Source organism: Podarcis filfolensis, assembly GCF_964270895.1.
Source record: "Podarcis filfolensis genome assembly, chromosome: 2".
NCBI classification, from domain to species: Eukaryota; Metazoa; Chordata; class Lepidosauria; order Squamata; family Lacertidae; genus Podarcis; species Podarcis filfolensis.
Window position 1 is genome coordinate 112,808,365 of NC_139605.1, and position 19,998 is coordinate 112,828,362.

The window sequence follows — 19,998 nt, forward strand, 5'->3', positions numbered from 1 at the left end:
GCCCTGTTGCAGGCAGGTTGACATGGGCTAGGTGTATGGTGATAAACTCGAAAGCCAATTCATGTTGGGCATTGAATCTGTCCTGACAACTGACTGAACTGCTACCTCTTCTGGTTTTATGTTTTGTGATTTGAAAGCGGTTTCAGGCACTCGTGTGTGTGTGTGTGTGCATGCGTGAGCATGTGTATAGACCTCAGCTGGCTAAAGGTAAAGGGTCCCCTGACCATTAGGTCCAGTCGTGGCCGACTCTGGGGTTGCGGCGCTCATCTTGCTTTATTGGCCGAGGGAGCCGGCGTACAGCTTCCAGGTCATGTGGCCAGCATGACTAAGCTGCTTCTGGCGAACAAGAGCAGCACACAGAAACGCTGTTTACCTTCCCACCGGAGTGGTACCTATTTATCTACTTGCACTTTGATGTGCTTTCGAACTGCTAGGTTGGCAGGAGCATGGACTGAGCAACAGGAGCTCACCCCGTTGCGGGATTCGAACCGCCGACCTTCTGATTGGCAAGTCCTAGGCTGTGTGGTTTAACCCACAGCGCCACCCGCATCCCCTCAGCTGGGTTATCCTTTGCCAAAAACATGGAAATGGGGGTGGGTAGGTTTAGCAAAACTACTCCATGCCTGAGGTACTCATGAACCCACGTGAAGAGCTGGGCAGGACTTTGGGATGCATCCACAAGTTCACCTTCCACGAGTTGAGGTATCTTGCTGAGGTTTGTAGGTATGAATTTCTGCAGGAAAGAGAGCTGCCTCTGCAGTTCAGGCACCCACATGGGGCATGTTAGGTTGAAGGTCCTTGGGCTAGGCTGGGAAGCCTGTGGCTCTTCAGATGTTGTGGGCCTCCAACTCCCATCAGTCTCATCCAGCGTGCTTATTGGTTAGAGACAAAGGCAGTTGTAGTCCAGCAATATCTAGAAAGGGGCAGGAGTGAGGTCCTGCTTGAGGTTTTCCATAGGCATCTGGGTGGCCACAGTAAAAACAGAATGCTGGACAGGATGACCCAGCAGAGCTCTTCTTAGGTTCTTAAATAAAGTATGTTTAGAATTGCAGCCTTCATCTGGACTGACGGTCCTTCAGCCATGAACATGGAATCCAATTTTTACTCTGTTCTTAAGCATGGATGCATTGAAAGAATGGAGAAAGAGAAAAACGATCTGTCCTTTTATCTGTCCCTGATGGCTATTCTATAAGGTGGTAGAGATATGAAAGAGGGATTAGTCTGCATAAAGTGTCCTTTTAGCATGCAGAAGAGGGGGCTCCTCTCCATCCTCTGTCGCTTGGGCCTGGCTTTCCGTTGGGCTGAGAGATGTCCCTTCTGTTGCTATGGAAACCTCTCCCGGTGATGTGTTTTGGCAAACCACTGGCTCTCCGTAGAATTTCACTAGCTGGGGGCTGGGGAGAAGCAGTTTGAGGGTGTGGATAAAACCTAGATTGTTACTAAACATTCACACTCTCCTCCCTACCCCCAACAAGAGGATGTTTGGGTCTGATCAGATGTTTCTCCCTTTCAGTTAGTGATGGTTTTGAGGAGAAGCTATCTCATGTGTAAGACAAGGGTAAAATGTGTGTGTGTGTGTGTGTGTGTGTGTGAGTGAGAGAGAGAGAGAGAGGGAGAGGGAGAGAGAGAGAGGTGTCAGATTATCTCCCCATTTCACTGCCATATAACTGATTGTGTTCCCACTAAATACATTACTGGGCCTTCTGCCAACAACACTGTACTGACCATGGGGGAAAATGGCCACTTGGCTTGATTCTTGCATTGTCCACCTAGCAACCAAGCTATAGGTCACCTTGGGCAGCAGGGGAGAATAAATTCAGGCCACATCTGCACCAGACATTTAAAGCACTATTAGGGTAAAAAGGTAAAGGACCCCTGGACGGTTGAATCCAGTCAAAGGCAACTACGGGGTTGTAACGCTCATCTCGCTTTTAAGGCCGAGGGAGCCGGTGTTTGTCCACAGACAGCTTTCTGGGTCATGTGGCCAGCATGACTAAACTGCTTCTGGCGCAATGGAACACTGTGACGGAAACCAGAGCGCACGGAAACGCTGTCTACCTTCCCGCTGCAGTGGTACCTATTTATCTACTTGCACTGGCGTGCTTTCGAACTGCTGGGTTGGCAGAAGGCTGGGACAGAGCAATGGGAGCTCACCCCGTCACACTGTTATACCACTTGAACAATCATGGCTTCCCCCAAAGCATTCTGGGAAGTGTAGTTCATTAAGGGTGCGGAGTGTCATGAGGAGGCCCTCATTCCCCAGAGTTCCCTGGGAAGAGGGACTAAGCCACTTTGAGAATTGCAGCTCCAAGAAGCGGACTGGGGTCTTCTAACAAATCTTGGCAGCCTTAACAAACTACCATTCCAGGATTCTTTGGAGGAAGCCATAAAGCAATCTAACAGTGCTTTAAATGTCTGGTGGGGAAGAGGCTTCAGGTTCCAGACAGATGAGCTTTGGTCATGAAGTATCAAATCAAATAAAAATGTTTATTCGGCTTTACGCCCATCATGAAACACAACACAACAAAACAAATCAAAACAAATCAAATCAAATAAAACAGCGGACTCGTACAAGCCACAAGTAGTATAACACAGACCTGTGGCCCTGTCTGAAGACAGAGACAAATTATTTCATGAGGCGTTCTCCCCCCATAATAATAATATTAATAATAATTATTATTATAAATAATAAATAAATAAAACCCCTTGCTCGTATTGGCTCAGTTTCCTTCTAACCAGGGCACATTTCCTATTTGATGCCATTGTAACGATTGTAAGGGGATTTGCTATTATTATTTCTTAAATTTGTATACCGCCCTATGCCTGCAGGTCTTGGGACGGTTCACAAGATAAAAATCGCAATATAAAAACATAAAATAAGTGATAAAAATGATTTTTTAAAAATTGTTTGTGTTATACTGGAACAATACTGCCCTGGAAACTGTTGGGTTTTAGGCCGATATGTCAGGGCATGGCCATAGCCAGGATTTATTTTGGGGCCGAGCAGGCTTTATGTGGGGGGAGCAGAACCAAGTTATCTGCAACACAATTAGTCAGTTAAGTATTTTTATTTATTTACTTGATTTGGGGGGGGTGGCAGCTGGCACCCTGCCCTCCCAGCTACGCTCATGTGCCAGGGTATAAAATAAATTTAGGAGTCTGACCCATATTTTGACCCAGGGAAGCACGAAGGGAACATTTTCCCTCTGGTGTACTTGACTTCTGCCCAGCGCTTGTAACAAATCCCCCACCCCTTTCAATTTTTCGTGTCCCCCCTCCTGCATTCCATTTTTTAATGAGAGCAGGAGGAGAAAAAGAAGAATCTGTCACATTTTGTCTCTTGAGGCTGCTTTCCTAAATTGTTCTTCTCGGCCACCCCTTGCAAGCCTGCTATAAGGGGGGTTAATTGGGTTGTTGTTTTTAATTTTGATTATATATTTTGTGGTTTTACATTGTGAACTGCCCTGAGACCTCCGGGTATAGGGCGGTATATAAATTCAATTATTATTATTATTATTATTAATAATAATAATACTCCCTCAACTATACGTGGCACATAACAAACTAGGACAGCTGTGGTGACTGATGGGAGTTGTAGTCCAAAATATCTGGGCCCAGCTGTGGTGGCTGATGGGAATTGTAGTCCAAAATATCTGGAGGGCCCCCAGTTTGGCAAAACCCTCCCTGGAATCTAGCCTCCAGCCCTAATATTTATCCCCCAGCGTACAAGAGTTTTCCATGGTGCCGTCTGCCTTTTCCTGCCTCGAGGGCCGCCGCTTCTGCCAACTCTTTGGGCAATTAGTTCGCTAAATCCTCTGGGGCCAAGGGATTAATTAGCAGTCACTTTGAACTGATTAATAATAGATGGAGCTGGGTTTGTAACCGCTGCCAGCAGCCACCGACTAAGCAATTCATTAAAACAGCAACCCTTGGTGCAGTGCATCCTGCAGGCCTCCTGGAGTGGAGCGTGGAGCGTGGCCAAGCAAGTCAAAATAAAAGGGGAAAAGAACGAGGTGCATGTCGCATAGTGGTTACGTTAAGAGTGTTGCACAAGGACCCGGGAGACCAGGGTTCGAATCCCCACTCAACCGTGAAGCTCTCTGGATGACCTTGGACATGTCACTGCCTCTCAGCCTGATCTACCTCACAGGCTTGTCGTGGGGATTAAATGAGGAGGGGGTAGAGAGAGAAGCACGTCTGCCACTTTGAGCTCCTTGGAGAACACAGGTGGCTATCAATGCAGGAAATAAAAATAAATCAATAGACGGGCTCTCTTAGGAACATAAAGGTAAAGGGGCCTCTGACCATTAGGTCCAGTCACAGACGACTGGGGTTGCGGCGCTCATCTCGCTTTATTGGCCGAGGGAGCCGGTGTACAGCTTCCGGGTCATGTGGCCAGCATGACTAAGCTGCTTCTGGCGAACCAGAGCAGCACACGGAAACGCCGTTTACCTTCCTGCGAGAGCGGTACCTATTTATCTACTTGCACTTTGATGTGCTTTCAAACTGCTAGGTTGGCAGGAGCTGGGACCGAGCAATGGGAGCACACCCTGTCGCAGGGATTTGAACCGCCAACCTTCTGATTGGCAAGCCGTAGGCTCAGTGGTTTAACCCACAGCAGCCAAAGCAGTAGTCTAGCTCAGTACTGTTTACACTGAACAATCATGGCTTCCCCCAAAGCATTCTGGGAAGTGTAGTTCATTAAGGGTGCGGAGTGTCATGAGGAGGCCCTCATTCCCCAGAGTTCCCTGGGAAGAGGGACTAAGCCACTTTGAGAATTGCAGCTCCAAGAAGCGGACTGGGGTCTTCTAACAAATCTTGGCAGCCTTAACAAACTACCATTCCAGGATTCTTTGGAGGAAGCCATAAAGCAATATAACAGTGCTTTAAATGTCTGGTGGGGAAGAGGCTTCAGGTTCCAGACAGATGAGCTTTGGTCATGAAGACCTGTGGCCCTGTCTGAAGACAGAGACAAATTATTTCATGAGGCGTTCTCCCCCCATAATAATAATAATATTAATAATAATTATTATTATAAATAATAAATAAATAAAATCCCTTGCTCGTATTGGCTCAGTTTCCTTCTAACCAGGGCACATTTCCTATTTGATGCCATTGTAACGATTGTAAGGTGATTTGCTATTATTATTTATTAAATTTGTATACCGCCCTATGCCTGCAGGCCTTGGGACGGTTCACAAGATAAAAATCGCAATAAAAAAACATAAAATAAGTGATAAAAATGATTTTTTAAAAAATTGTTCGTGTTATACTGGACCAAAACTGCCCTGGAAACTGTTGGGTTTTAGGCCGATATGTCAGGGCATGGCCATAGCCAGGATTTATTTTTGGGCCGAGCAGGCTTTATGTGGGGGGGAGCAGAACCAAGTTATCTGCAACACAATTAGTCAGTTAAGTATTTTTATTTATTTACTTGATTGGAGGGGGGGTGGCAGCTGGCACCCTGCCCTCCCAGCTACGCTCATGTGCCAGGGTATAAAATAAATTTAGGAGTCTGACCCATATTTTGACCCAGGGAAGCACGAAGGGAACATTTTCCCTCTGGTGTACTTGACTTCTGCCCAGCGCTTGTAACAAATCCCCCACCCCTTTCAATTTTTCGTGTCCCCCCTCCTGCATTCCATTTTTTAATGAGAGCAGGAGGAGAAAAAGAAGAATCTGTCACATTTTGTCTCTTGAGGCTGCTTTCCTAAATTGTTCTTCTCGGCCACCCCTTGCAAGCCTGCTATAAGGGGGGTTAATTGGGTTGTTGTTTTTAATTTTGATTATATATTTTGTGGTTTTACATTGTGAACTGCCCTGAGACCTCCGGGTATAGGGCGGTATATAAATTCAATTATTATTATTATTATTATTAATAATAATAATACTCCCTCAACTATACGTGGCACATAACAAACTAGGACAGCTGTGGTGACTGATGGGAGTTGTAGTCCAAAATATCTGGGCCCAGCTGTGGTGGCTGATGGGAATTGTAGTCCAAAATATCTGGAGGGCCCCCAGTTTGGCAAAACCCTCCCTGGAATCTAGCCTCCAGCCCTAATATTTATCCCCCAGCGTACAAGAGTTTTCCATGGTGCCGTCTGCCTTTTCCTGCCTCGAGGGCCGCCGCTTCTGCCAACTCTTTGGGCAATTAGTTCGCTAAATCCTCTGGGGCCAAGGGATTAATTAGCAGTCACTTTGAACTGATTAATAATAGATGGAGCTGGGTTTGTAACCGCTGCCAGCAGCCACCGACTAAGCAATTCATTAAAACAGCAACCCTTGGTGCAGTGCATCCTGCAGGCCTCCTGGAGTGGAGCGTGGAGCGTGGCCAAGCAAGTCAAAATAAAAGGGGAAAAGAACGAGGTGCATGTCGCATAGTGGTTACGTTAGAGTGTTGCACAAGGACCCGGGAGACCAGGGTTCGAATCCCCACTCAACCGTGAAGCTCTCTGGATGACCTTGGACATGTCACTGCCTCTCAGCCTGATCTACCTCACAGGCTTGTCGTGGGGATTAAATGAGGAGGGGGTAGAGAGAGAAGCACGTCTGCCACTTTGAGCTCCTTGGAGAACACAGGTGGCTATCAATGCAGGAAATAAAAATAAATCAATAGACGTGCTCTCTTAGGAACATAAAGGTAAAGGGGCCTCTGACCATTAGGTCCAGTCACAGACGACTTGGGTTGCGGCGCTCATCTCGCTTTATTGGCCGAGGGAGCCGGCGTACAGCTTCCGGGTCATGTGGCCAGCATGACTAAGCTGCTTCTGGCGAACCAGAGCAGCACACGGAAACGCCGTTTACCTTCCTGCCAGAGCGGTACCTATTTATCTACTTGCACTTTGATGTGCTTTCAAACTGCTAGGTTGGCAGGAGCTGGGACTGAGCAACGGGAGCACACCCTGTCGCAGGGATTTGAACCGCCGACCTTCTGATTGGCAAGCCGTAGGCTCAGTGGTTTAACCCACAGCAACCAAAGCAGTAGTCTAGCTCAGTACTGTTTACACTGACGGGCAGCGGCCAGGATGCCAGGTTGGCAGCTGGGGAAAGCAAAATGTCACTTAGAGAAGGATCTGAAATATTTTCCTTAAAGCCTGAATCAGTTAAATTCTGGATTGCTTTATGTGATGTTTTAATATGCTGTGAACCACAGAGCCTAGGACTTGCCGATCAGAAGGTTGGCGGTTCGAATCCCCGTGACGGGGTGAGCTCCCATTGCTCGGTCCCAGCTCCTGCCAACCTAGCAGCTTCCTCGGCCAATAAAGCGAGATGAGCGCCGCAACCCCTGAGTTGGCCACGACTGGACCTAATGGTCAGGGGTCCCTTTACCTTCACCTTAAACTGCTTTGAGGTTTTTTTTAAAAAAATATAAAACAGTATAGGTATTATTATTATTATTATTATTATTTATTATTTTATTCCTGGAGGGGGTGGAACAGAGCTAGACAGCCCATTGTGGTGACTGCAGCCCAGGTTTAAGGTGCCATCGCTGCCAGCAGCTCTCTCTAGAATTTTTAGATTACAGTCTCTCCCTGCCATACCTGAAGATACCAGGGATTGAACCTGAGACCCTCTGCACACCTGTTCTACAGCATTGCTAAAGCTAAGCTGATGTGGACCTGACCTTTCCCTTAGATAGGGTGGCCTCTGAGAGCACCATGTAACAGCAAAATCCAATAAATAAATAGTTTTCAGCCGATGTGGTTTCTATGAGGATCTGAGCCGCTAGACCAGACTTTATCTATTAACTCCTTGGCTGTCACTGGGAGCAGAGTGGCCATATCTATAGGCAAGGCCCCTCACTCTTATTCTTCTGTCTTCCCTTTGCTACAGGCCACATGAAGCACTCTGCTCTTCCCGTCCTCCATCCCTGACACCGGCCGCAGGTGGCCATGGGGTTCCTAGGCTCCAAGAGCTCCTTGTTGGCATTCCACCTGGGCCTCATCGCTGGCTTTGTCAGCACCTTCTACCTCATGGGCAACCTGATGTGGGAAGGGCCCCAACGCCTTGGCTCCCAGCTGCCGCGTGGCTACAAGGACCCGGAGTGGATTGTTGATAGATCAGCTCTCTTCAGCGTGGCACACCCGCACCTGGAAGGTAAGGGCTGGAGGGGTTGTTGTTGTTGTTTTGTAGTTTATTCGTGTCCGACTCTTCATGACCCCATGGACCAGAGCACGCCAGGCACTCCTGTCTTCCACTGCCTCCCGCAGTTTGGGCAAACTCATTCTGGTAGCTTCGAGAACACCGTCCAACCATCTCATCCCCTGTCATCCCCTTCTCCTTGTGCCCTCCATCTTTCCCACCATCAGGGTCTTTTCCAGGGAGTCTTCTCTTCTCATGAGGTGGCCAAAGTATTGGAGCCTCAGTTTCACGATCTGTCCTTCCAGTGAGCACTCAGGGCTGATTTCCTTCGGAATGGATAGGTTTGATCTTCTTGCAGTCCATGGGACTCTCAAGAGCCTCCTCCAGCACCATAATTCAAAAGCATCAATTCTTCGGCGATCAGCCTTCTTTATGGTCCAGCTCTCACTACCATACATTACTACTGGGAAAACCATAGCTTTAACTATACGGACCTTTGTTGGCAAGGTGATGTCTCTGCTGGAGGGGAGAGGGAGGCAAGTGTTATAAGAAAAATACTGCTCCCTTTCCCTTATGGGGTATCTAAGAGCCCGTATAGAGTCCTTAAGTAGGTTCTCTATCGTTAGGAGAAAATAACAGAAGCCAACCAGAGAATATTGAGAAGCAAAGCAGCTATTAAGCATGATCTTTATTAAACTGTTGCAACAGGGTCCCGTACTCCCCCACGCAGGGAGGGAGGAGAGGAACCCAGAACATTGGTGTGCAAGTTCTTATACAGACTTTTGAAATTGCCTCCCCTGTAGCTCAAGACCACCCCCCAAAACATCATACATACATCACAGAAAGAGGTGGTCCTCAGCAGAAATGTGTGTTGCTTCTCTCCTGTCTGCCAGGATACATGATACTGCCTTATCTGATTGCCTTTTCTGGGTAGCCTGGCCATTTCTTTGAGATGGTAAATACTTAGTTCTTGAAAAGTAAAGGTAAAGGGACCTCTGACCGTTAAGTTCAGTCGCGGACCGACTCTGGGGTTGCGGTGCTCATCTCACTTTACTGGCTGAGGGAGCTGGTGTTTGTCCGCAGACAGCTTCGGGTCATGTGGCCAGCATGACTAAGCTGCTTCTGGCGAAACCAGAGCACGGAAACGCCGTTTACCTTCCCGCCGGAGTGGTACCTATTTATCTACTTGCACTTTGATGTGCTTTCAAACTGCTAGGTTGGCAGGAGCTGGGACCGAGCAATGAGAGCTCACCCCGTCGCAGGGATTCAAACCGCCAACCTTCTGATCAACAAGCCCTAGGCTTTGTGGTTTAAACCACCTTTAGTTCCTGAAACTCTTACACATATTGATAGTGTTCTCGGCTTAACAGATACTGTATTTACAGGGAGGTGTAAGCCCCTACAGTCCAAAGACAATTGGAAAGCTTTTCCCATTTCCTTCCTCCTTGTAGAGAAATATTTGAGGTAAATTTGGGAGAGTCAAACAAAATGGCTTCAGGATTGTTCTCCTGTACTATTTCAGACACGTGGTTCATATACTTACGTATGTGTTTGCCTTGTACATTTATGAACAATTATATATAAATTCCTTTAACGAAAGGGTGGGAGGAATCTCTGTTGGACTACCACTCCATTGGTCTCCAGTCATTGGCCACGTTGAGTGGGGTTGATGGGAGCTGGGAATGCAACAACATCAGGAAGGATGCAGGTTCCTTAGTGGTGCAACAGAGAAATCTAAATAGGGGCCTTTAGGTAGGAGCACTGCTTTTTTTTCTAAAAAAATGTTTAGGGGTGCTCTCATTTTGACTTAAGAAAATCACCATTTTATAGTTCAAATAGGGAAAAATAAATACAGTAAATGGATAAAAGTACAAAGATTCACAAAATGTTTAGGGGGTATGTTTAAGGGTATGCATAGCCCTGTGTACCCCCCAGAAAAAAACACTGGTTAGAAGTATATCTTCCACTCTATTTGGGGCTACCTTTGAAGGTGACTCAGAAACTACAACTACCGGTAATTCAGAATGCGGCTGCCAGACTGATGCCTGGGAGTAGCCGCCGGGACAATATAACACCGGTCCTAAAAGATCTACATTGGCTCCCAGTATGTTTCTGAACACAATTCAGAGTGTTGGTGCTGACCTTTAAAGCCCTACACGGGTTCAGCCCTGTATACCTGAAGGACTGTCTCCACTCCAATCGTTCAGCCTGGGCACTGATGGCCTCCTATCCACGATCACTGAGATAAAGTGTCCCCTCCCCACTCCCCCGTGGAACCTGCCCCAGCCATTCTTCTGTTGGCTGGGGCTCACTCCCAGGGAGCCCTGATCTTCTCTCCTTCAGAAAAGAATGCAAACTACACAATAAACCAATAAAACAGAAACTAATAATATATATATATTTTACAATTTTACTAAAATTAAACTAATCCCCAGCCCCAACAGAGCAAAAACAAAGCAAAAAACCAAAATTTAAAAAGCCACAGATTAAAAACTATTTTAAAACATTTAAAAGCATTTTCAACATTTGCCCCAACCCCAGAGTTTGTTCCAGTGAGTCTGGGCTCTTCAGAACTCACAGCGGGGCAATGTCCCTCTGGTCTCCCAGGAGTCTAAAGCAGAGCAGGGCGAGCCTGGGCCCCACCTCCTAGGCCAGGTGGGAAAAGGCCTTGCAGGGAGCGGCCTTCAGCGCTCACAACAGGGCAATGTCTCTCCAGTCTCCAGGAGCCTCTGAAGTCCAGCAGGTGAGTCTGGGCCCCGCTCCCTAGGCCAGGTGGAAAGGGCCTTGCAAGGAGTGGCCAAACAGATTAACAGGGAAAGGTTCCTCTATTGTCTCCACTTTCAATTAACGATTTTGTGTTGGTATATGAAGCCCTGATGTTTTGTGAGTGGGAGGTCTACAAATACTTTAATAAATAAAGTGTGTGGTACAAGCCCTATAACCGGAAGCGTCTATTGTGGAATATGCTAACTCTGTGGCCTCCTCTTTCTCAGGTGAGGAGAGCAGCGTGGCTGACGAGCTGTATGACAAGGTGCGGATCCTGTGCTGGGTGATGACAGGCCCCAGTAACTTGGAGACGAAGGCTCGCCACGTCAAGGCCACCTGGTCGCGCCACTGCAACGTGGTCCTCTTCATGAGCTCCGTGCAAGATGACAGCTTCCCCACTGTCGGGCTGGGAACCAAGGAAGGCCGGGACCAGCTCTACTGGAAAACCATCCGGGCTTTCCAGTACGTGCATCAGCACCACTTGGAGCAGGCGGACTGGTTCCTCAAGGCCGACGACGACACCTTTGTGGTGGTGGACAACCTCCGGTGGCTGCTCTCCAACTACACCGCTGACAGACCCATCTACTTTGGCAAGCGCTTCCGGCCCTTCGCCAAGCAAGGCTACATGAGCGGGGGAGCCGGCTACGTCCTCAGCAAAGAGGCCCTGCGGCGCTTTGTGGCTGGCTTTGAATCCAAGGTGTGCAGCCACACGACCTCGGTGGAGGACCTTGCCCTGGGCCAGTGCATGGAGAAGATGGGCGTGGAGGCTGGGGACTCGCGGGACACAGAGGGGAGAGAGACCTTCCATCCTTTCGTGCCGGAATCTCACCTGACGGAGAAGTTCTCGAAAAGCTTCTGGTACTGGAACTACTGCTATTACCCCATTGTGGAGGTAGGTGGCCGTATCCTGTTTTGGGAAGGGACAGGGAAGGTGAAGCGGCTCTCCGGGGTTTTGGAAAGGAGAGATGCTGGGGTTGAACCTGGGACCAAGCCCTGTGCTCTGGGGCAGCGTATCAGGAAGGAAATAATCTTTCACAGCCTGTCTCACAGTACTGAACTGTCAGGAGCTGGAGTCAAGGAGTAGGTCAGCAGTCAGAGAAAAACACAGTGCTGTGCTGGCTAGGACTGATGAGAGTTGAAGTTAGACCTCTAAACAGGCAGCAGCTGCCTCTCAGCTTTCGTTTGTGTGCATGGATGAGAGTTTATCTACCTGAAAACAGCCTGAACTCCTATTCATGTTAGCTCTGAGGTTAAGTCCCATCCAACTTCAATGGGTTTTACCACCAAGTAAGTGTGTGTATGGGTATGGGGACGCGGGTGGCGCTGTGGGTTAAACCACAGAGCCTAGGACTTGCCGATCAGAAGGCTGGTGGTTCGAATCCCTACGACAGGGTGAGGTCCCATTGCTCCGTCCCAGCTCCTGCCAACCTAGCAATTCTAAAGCACGTCAAAGTGCAAGTAGATAAATAGGTACCGCTCCAGTGGGAAGGTAAACGGCATTTCCGTGCGCTGCTCTGGTTCGCCAGAAGCGGCTTAGTCATGCTGGCCACGTGACCCGGAAGCTGTACGCCGGCTCCCTTGGCCAATAAAGCAAGATGAGCGCCACAGCCCGAGAGTCGGTCACAACTGGACCAAATGGTCAGGGGTCCCTTTCGCTTTTTAAGTGTGTCTATGGCAATAGGCCAAAGTGACCTATAATCAAGGTCCAACCTGCCCCTTCACGCATTGCAGCTGTCAGAGCTGATAACGTTGTAATAGGGCAATATTTGCTGCTCTCACCTACTCCTGGTATTTATTTAACCAGAACAACAAACATCCTCTTTGCTACATCAGTGCAGGACTTGCATTCAACCCTGGTGCCTGTTGTCGTTGGTGGGGCATGGTAGTTCCCGGCAGGCAGCTGGCCTTACGTTTCCTGAATCAGAAGTCTCCTCTGATAAATCCTGTGCATGCCATGGCTAGGAGAAGCACCTTCAACAGTAGGGACAGGGGTGAGACTTTGCTCTTTGGTTAGGGAGCGTGTCTTTGCCTTTCGGTGGTGAAAGATTCTGAAGGTACGATCCCAGATTCATGTGGGTTTCTAACAGAGGCAAGAGGTGTGTGTGCTCCAGCCATTCCCAAAGCATTTCCCTCCAGCTGTCGGTGATGTGTGGGTTTTACCCAGTGAGTGATGCTCACTTTTTCAGGAGACCTGGTCACATTCCTTTCCTAAGGCGTGTTTTTCCACCCTGAGCTTTCAGCAGTTGGAAGTTTCTCTGTGAAGGCAGCAATTTGTGGCACCCCTGTGGATAAGGTGATAGAGTTAATAGCATTAGGCACTTTGCCCTGCTTTATGCAGGAGGATGTAGCAAGGGAAGGAGCAAAGAGGGTCTCCCCATCCCACCTTTGGTTTTCCTTTTTTTTTTAATCTGAGTGGCATATATACTGGGTACTCACAGGTACTTAGTCAGAAAAGGGGAATGTTCGGAATACGGAAGGTAAAGTTGCCCGAAATACGAGTGGCCTGAGAACCGAGAAGACCGAGGGGATTAAGTAATTAGGTTAACTTGTGTTTAGCTGTGAGATGCATGAAAGAGAGCCAATAGGATTGCTCTGCTTCAGGGAGACTTTTTTTTTGCCTAGTGTGAATCTGGGCTGTTTGTTCTCTGGAAACTTCATTTATACTGGAAACCAGCACTGCTTCTTCACCAGTGGTGCTGCGGTAGGCAGGTTGCCCTCAGAGATGCTACCCTAGGGCTTCTGCTACCTGAGGTAGCTACCTCAGCTCACCTCATGGCAGACCAGCCCCAATACCAGGGATAAGGAACTGGATCTGACCAGTGGGCGGGGTCCTTATCTCTGTGGCCCACTGTGGGCCAAGTTTTACGGGTGGGTGTGGCCACCCACCTGCCAGTCACCTGCCATCATTCTGTTTTTCTAGCCCAGGTTTCCTCAACCTTGGCCCTCCAGATGTTTTTGAGACTACAATTCCCATCATCCCTGACCACTGGTCCTGCTAGCTAGGGATCATGGGAGTTGTAGGCCAAAAACATCTGGAGGGCTGAGGTTGAGGAAGCCTGTTCTAGCCTGTCTTTCACCATCTTCCATTTTTCATAGCCCAAACGGAAGGGGCGTGAAGTGGCCGCTCTGCTGAAACTAAGCAGACCTAGGACTGGCCAATAGCTGAATGGGAGAACACGTGGAACCTTGAGCTCCATCGTGGAAGAATGTTGGGAGGACATAAACGCAACCCAGATATTGGTAGACTACAACTCTTGTGGCGGTTGCCTCCTAGGATGGGTCATAAGGAAATGGTTAAAATAGGTGTGATGTGATGGGCCAGTGAGAATGCAAGGGGGGAATAAAAGTTAGAGTGGGAGGTTTTGAAAGTCAGTTGAGGTTTGGGAGTTGAGGGTTGAGGTTTGGGAGTTGAAGAAGGAAGAGGGAGGTTTAGGTGTGGGTTGGTAGACTTGTATTGTGAGAGAGTGAGAGGAATTGTTAGGTGGAGTCAGATAGATAGTTGGAATAATCAGTTTGGAGTTGTTAGGAACTAAGAGTAAGAAACTGACAAGAGAAAAATTAACTGAAACCATAAGCTTGTTCCTGCATTTTAAAATAAACTTGCTTATTTGTTTATGTTAACAACTGACTGGACTCCGTGTGTCCCCGTGAGATACGGGGTGGTGGCAGCGGAAAAAGCAATCGCAGTGGCGGCACAGGGTCAATAGACCGTCAAACGTCCAGGGGCCCTTTGTGTGATCGCCACAACTCCCATCATCCCCAGACAGCATGGTCAGTGGTCAGGGAAGATGAGAGTTGCAGTCTAACAGCATCTGGAGGGCCACAGATTCCCCAATCCTGATTTAATAAATGAATTTTTTTTTTTTTAAATTCCCGAGTCCATTGCCAAACACACCCAGATTCTTTGGAGAATTGCTGTCCAGTGCAGAATACCTTCTGCAAAATAAGCAAGTACCATATTTTTCGCTCTATAGGACGCACTTTTCCCCCTCCAAAAATTGAGGGGAAATGTGTGTGCGTCCTGTGGAGCGAATGCAGGCTCCTTGGCTTCAGCCATAGCAACGCTAAGCCTCCGAAGGGCAGAGGGAGCGCTCCCTCCGTGCTCCAAAGGCTTCGCATTGCTTTCGCTGAAGCCTGGAGTGCGAGAGACGTCGGTGCGCACCGACCCCTCTCGCTCTCCAGGCTTCAGGGATAGCCGTGCGCAGCCCCTCCAGCAGGGAGAGGCTGCACGTGGCTATGGCTTCTTTAGCCCCGCGCAGCCTTTCCTGGAAGGAGAGGTTGTGCGGGGCTAAAGAGGAAGCCAAAACAGCCAGCGGGATCCATCCTGCTGGCTGCCTTGGCTTGTGCCATAGCCGCGCGCAACCCCTCCAGCAGGGAGAGGTTGCGCGCAGCCTGTACGCTGCTCTTAGGGGCTGGGGGGGGGGGAAAATAAGATTTTTTCCCCTTGATTTCCCCCCCTAAAAACTAGGTGCGCCCTATGGTCCGGTGCGCCCTATGGAGTGAAAAATACGGTATGTACTTATTTATTTGAATAATTAGTTCAGCTTGCTAAATGTTGCAGAATCACAATTTTTACTTCTTTCTTGATTATACAGAGTGCACACCCAGCCCTATTCTCATTGGATCGTGCAGCTGGCATGGCCGGGGGTCGTGGATGATGGATTCAAATTCCCATTACCCCTGACAGTTGACCATGTTGGCTAAGGGTGATGGGAGCTGGAGCCCCACAGAATCTAGACGGCCTCAGCTTCTCCGTTCCTGACTTAGAGAATGCCTGGCATTTCTGATAAGCATGCATTTCTGCATGTGGGGTTCTTATAAAGGAATGATTGGCACTGAGCTTTGCGTTGCCTGACCCTTTTAGGAGGCCGTTTACCAGTTCCACCCAACCCCCAACCTCATGTTTCCTGAAGCTTATTATGCCCCTTTTCCTTAATCCAACTAAGGCTATTGCTTTAGTCTGTAATGGGATGAAGGTTTCCTGCGACATACATAGATGGTAGGAGTGGACAGCAAAACAAAAGGCTATGTCTGCTGAGATGGATGTAAGGGAAAGAGGAAGGAGCAGGCCATTGGAACACTAGACCTGTCTCAGCAGAAGGACTCTTGTCACCCCATGTCCTCGACCACACCTGACCTGCAAACCAGCCTGTGTGCTCGACCAACACGTGGGATGAACTTGGGGTCCTGATTCAGCACAGGGAGATTAGCCCTTTACCCATTGTGTAATCGGTCCTCGGATAACAAAACTGCAGCTTAGAATCAAGGATGCGTAGTTTGATCGCAAAACCGGATTCTTGATCAACATGCAGGTTGTTCCAGAGTTATTGCAGGGAGGATGAACTGGGCAAGCAGCAATCAGATTGGCAGCTTTGTTACATCCGTGGCTGTGTCACAAACCTTTGTACCAATATTGTAGGCTGCCCTGATGGATAGGCAAGCAGGCAGGGTCCTCCATTGCACCACAAGTTTTCCGGTGAGAGCATCCTCAGATTTGTCTGCGGCTTCTGCCGTTCTCTGTGGTTGTCACTTCTGCTTCTTGTGGCATATGGAAAGAAAAGGGATGCGGGTGGCGCTGTGGTCTAAACCACTGAGCCTCTTGGACTTCGTGATCAGAAGGTCGGCGGTTTCAATCCCCACAACGGGGTGAGCTCACGTTGCTCTGCCCCAGCTTCTACCAACCTAGCAGTTTGAAAGCACGCCAGTGCAAGTAGATAAATAGGTACCGCTGTGGCTGGAAGGTAAATGGCATTTTTGTGTGCTCTGGCTTCTGTCACAATGTTCTGTTGTGGTTTAGTCCTGCTAGCCCCATGACCTGGAAAGCTGACTGTGGACAAATGCTGGCTACCTCAGCCTGAAAGCAAGATGAGCGCTGCAACCCCATAGTCGCCTTTGACAGGACTTAACCATCCAGGGGTCCTTTAAAGGTAAAGGGACCCCTGACTGTTAGGTCCAGTCATGACCAACTCTGGGGTTGCGGCACTCATCTCGCTTTATTGGCCGAGGGAGCCGGCGTACAGCTTCCGGGTCATGTGGCCAGCATGACTAAGCCGCTTCCGGCGAACCAGAGCAGCACACAGAAACGCCGTTTACCTTCCCGCCGGAGCGGTACCTATTTATCTACTTGCACTTTGACATGCTTTCGAACTGCTAGCTTGGCAGGAGCAGGGACCGAGCAACGGGAGCTCACCCAGTCACAGGGATTCGAACCGCCGACCTTCTGATCGGCAAGTCCTAGGCTCTGTGGTTTAACCCACAGCACCACCCGCATCCCTTTTCCAGGGGTCCTTTATCTTTGCCTTTATGGAAAAAGGACAGCAACAGTGAAGGGGATGGCTTTCCTCGCATGCTTCGTGGTCCACAGTTAACCCTGGTTTTCCTTTGCTCCTCCTAGGGTCCCCAGTGTTGCTCCGACTTGGCCGTCTCCTTTCACTACGTGAGCTCAGAGTTGATGTACACCTTAGAATACCTGTGCTACCACCTTCGCGCTTACGGCTACAGGTATCGCTACCACCCGCCTTTGCCTGAGAATGCTGCTCATCTCCAGCCCCGCCCTCGGGGGGAAGCCCCAGAGAGGACCAATAGTACTACACTGCAGACCGAGAAGAAGGTGTAGGGGCGGATCCTTGGCACGTGACCCACGAGCAGAGCGGCCCGGCCCAGCCATCCTTGGACAAGACCAGTGCCCCTGTTATGGGGCCATCAACGCAGGAAAAAGCAACAAGAGCTGAGCAGGCCACAAGCCGAGAGATTTCTTTTAATTCCTAAAGGTGTGTGTGCATGCACACTTGCCACACAAGGGGTCTTGCATATGGCAGAGGAGCCATTCTTATTTGTGTGCTGAGAAGCAAATGTCTGGCCTACTATGGCCCCGCTTGGCCTATCCTATGCTCGCTCGTTTTCCTACTGCAACCTGGGGAGGCCCAAGCCTTCCATGTGCTGTGAAGCAGTTTCATGCTTAGTAAGTGCTCTTGATGCACTGGGGTGGCGAGACTGGTCCCTGGGTGGTGGGGAAGAAGAGGGAATAGAGGGGCTCTTATGGGTCCTGGAAGGGAGAGCCGAACTCACAAGGGGTGTGTGTGTGTGTGCCTGCCGCCACCACAAGAATGAGGCACAACTGCATGGCCATAGACTGAGCAAGGAGAGCACCACAGCGTAGGGCTTGGGTTTTACCACTGGAGAAAGAATAGTAAGGGTCCTGGCTGGTCAGTGGTTGGTGCCATTGTGGTAAGAGGGACCCAGCACTACAAGAGGGGGACGCACGGTCCGTTTGCACCCTTGCAAGCTGTGTTTGGGGTCTCGCAGTTGATATTATAGGATGAGGTGCTTGTATCTCCTGTGCCTGCAATTTCCCCCCATTATTAGGTTTCTTGATACCAGAGCCTAATAATTAAGCCATCTGCCTTTAACGTCAACACGTTCCAAGTCGGGGTTCTTCACTCTTGGGTCCCCAGATGTTGTTGGACCACGAGTCCCATCAGTCCGAGCCAACATAGCCTTGTTGTTTAAGGGAAAGAGAAGGAGAGAATAGGAAGAACAGAGCTGGCAGGTAAGCAATTATAAAAGGTAGGGGAATGTTTTTTTTTTTTAAAAAGTGGCAATTTGTGGCTTAAGGCAGGTCCCAAATCCAGAAAGGCTAAAGACCTGTGAGCCTGCAGTTGTTTCTCAACTGCACATTCCATCATCCTCGACCATTGGCCGTGCTGGCTGGGGCAGATGGGAGTTGTAGTTCCACAGCATCTGGAAGGCAACAGCTTCACCACTCCTTGTATGAGACACCCTAACTGTGCATGGTCCTCAACATTCACATGAATAAAGATGCTGCTGTATTATGGCCATCTCGCAGTCAAAAAGTGATGTTTTGTGCCAGAACCAATAGGTTTGGGGCAGGGCTTGCCTGCCCATGAGTTGGACTGAGGCAGTTGTATCAGGTGGAAAAAATCATGGGAGGACTGCCCCCTGCTGCCACTGCTGGAGAAGCAAGAAGAACGCTGCAGCTTCTGGCAAGATATTGTAGAGCTCACAAGATATCACTGCTGCTTCTCCTGGGGGGGGGGGGAGATGTACCTGCCCCTTTCCACTCACTGGAGAAGCAAGGAGAAGTGGCCTCAGCTTCTGAGTTCTGGTGAGATCTCATGGACTTCTCACGAGATCTTGCCAGAAGCTGCAGCCGCGCAACCTCAGTAAACAAGACTTCGGTGGAGGGATATCAGCCGTGAGGTGGGTGCCACCTTCCCATTTTGCCTCTGTATGGGTCGGTGGGTGAAACAGGACAGGACAGCCCTGGTTTGCAGGCAGAAGAACAAGCAAAAGTCAGGCAGTGTGAGAAAGCCTGAAAGCGTATTGCTGTGTCACGAGATTTGAACGTTCTTGTGTTTTTTGCCTGGTGGGTTAGTCTCTTAATCATTTGATGGTCCCAAGTGCCCCCTGGTGGCTATTACATGCCATTTTATGGTTACGGTAAGACTTTTTACCGAACCAATCTACCGTATTTTTCGCTCTATAAGATGCACCAGACCACAAGACGCACCTAGTTTTTGGAGGAGGAAAACAAGAAAAAAATTATTCTGAATCTCAGAAGCAGTGAAAGCAGCAATCCCTCTTGCTGTTCTGGCTTCTGGGATAGCTGCACAGCCTGCATTCGCTCCATAAGACGCACACACATTTCCCCTTACTTTTTAGGAGGGAAAAAGTGAGTCTTATAGAGCAAAAAATACGGTAATTTGTTGAAGATGCAGGCAGACCTTTGAATTGTTCAGAGCTCTTTGCCAGATGGAATGCAAAGGCAGATGCATTTTCAGCTTATAAGGAGAGAAAAGATAGGCCCAATTTAATAACCGAAAGTACAGCCTTTGTTTTGATCAAGAGTTAAAGCCGAAGCACTTGTGCAGTTCACAACGATCTGCCTCCATAAAACAGCATAGATGGGTGAAAGAAATAGCTAAGCATCCTTTTTGTGGTCTGTTGCAAAAGCTTGGAGTAGAGGTAGCCCTGCAGATGTTGTTTGCCTTTATCTCAGATCATCCCCAGCCAGCATGGCCAGTGGTCAAGGATAATGGGACTTCCAGCATCTGGAAGGCAGCACATTGGGGATTCGATGGTCACCGAATCCTGAACCTTAAGGGGTGAGCAGTTGCCAAGACATAC

At 49.0% G+C, this 19,998-nt stretch overlaps 1 protein-coding gene across 6 annotated transcripts in view; it reads left to right on the forward strand.

The window, feature by feature from the left end:
• The window catches only part of LOC310755916 (glycoprotein-N-acetylgalactosamine 3-beta-galactosyltransferase 1-A-like), a 40,063-nt gene extending 21,626 nt beyond the window's left edge, over positions 1–18,437 (forward strand). For 4 of the 6 annotated variants that reach the window (XM_083599439.1, XM_083599437.1, XM_083599438.1 and 1 more), the window contains exons 2-4: positions 7,837–8,100; positions 11,079–11,743; positions 17,246–18,437. In XM_083599439.1, coding sequence (XP_083455565.1) covers positions 7,896–8,100; positions 11,079–11,743; positions 17,246–17,467 — 1,092 coding nt within the window. In that variant the 5' untranslated portion in view covers positions 7,837–7,895 and the 3' untranslated portion in view covers positions 17,468–18,437. Of the gene's footprint in view, positions 1–1,352; positions 1,513–5,875; positions 6,370–7,836; positions 8,101–11,078; positions 11,744–17,245 lie in introns of those variants that run through there. The other 2 variants (XM_083599436.1, XM_083599440.1) reach the window with 2 other exon arrangements.
• The last annotated feature ends 1,561 nt before the right edge of the window (positions 18,438–19,998 follow it).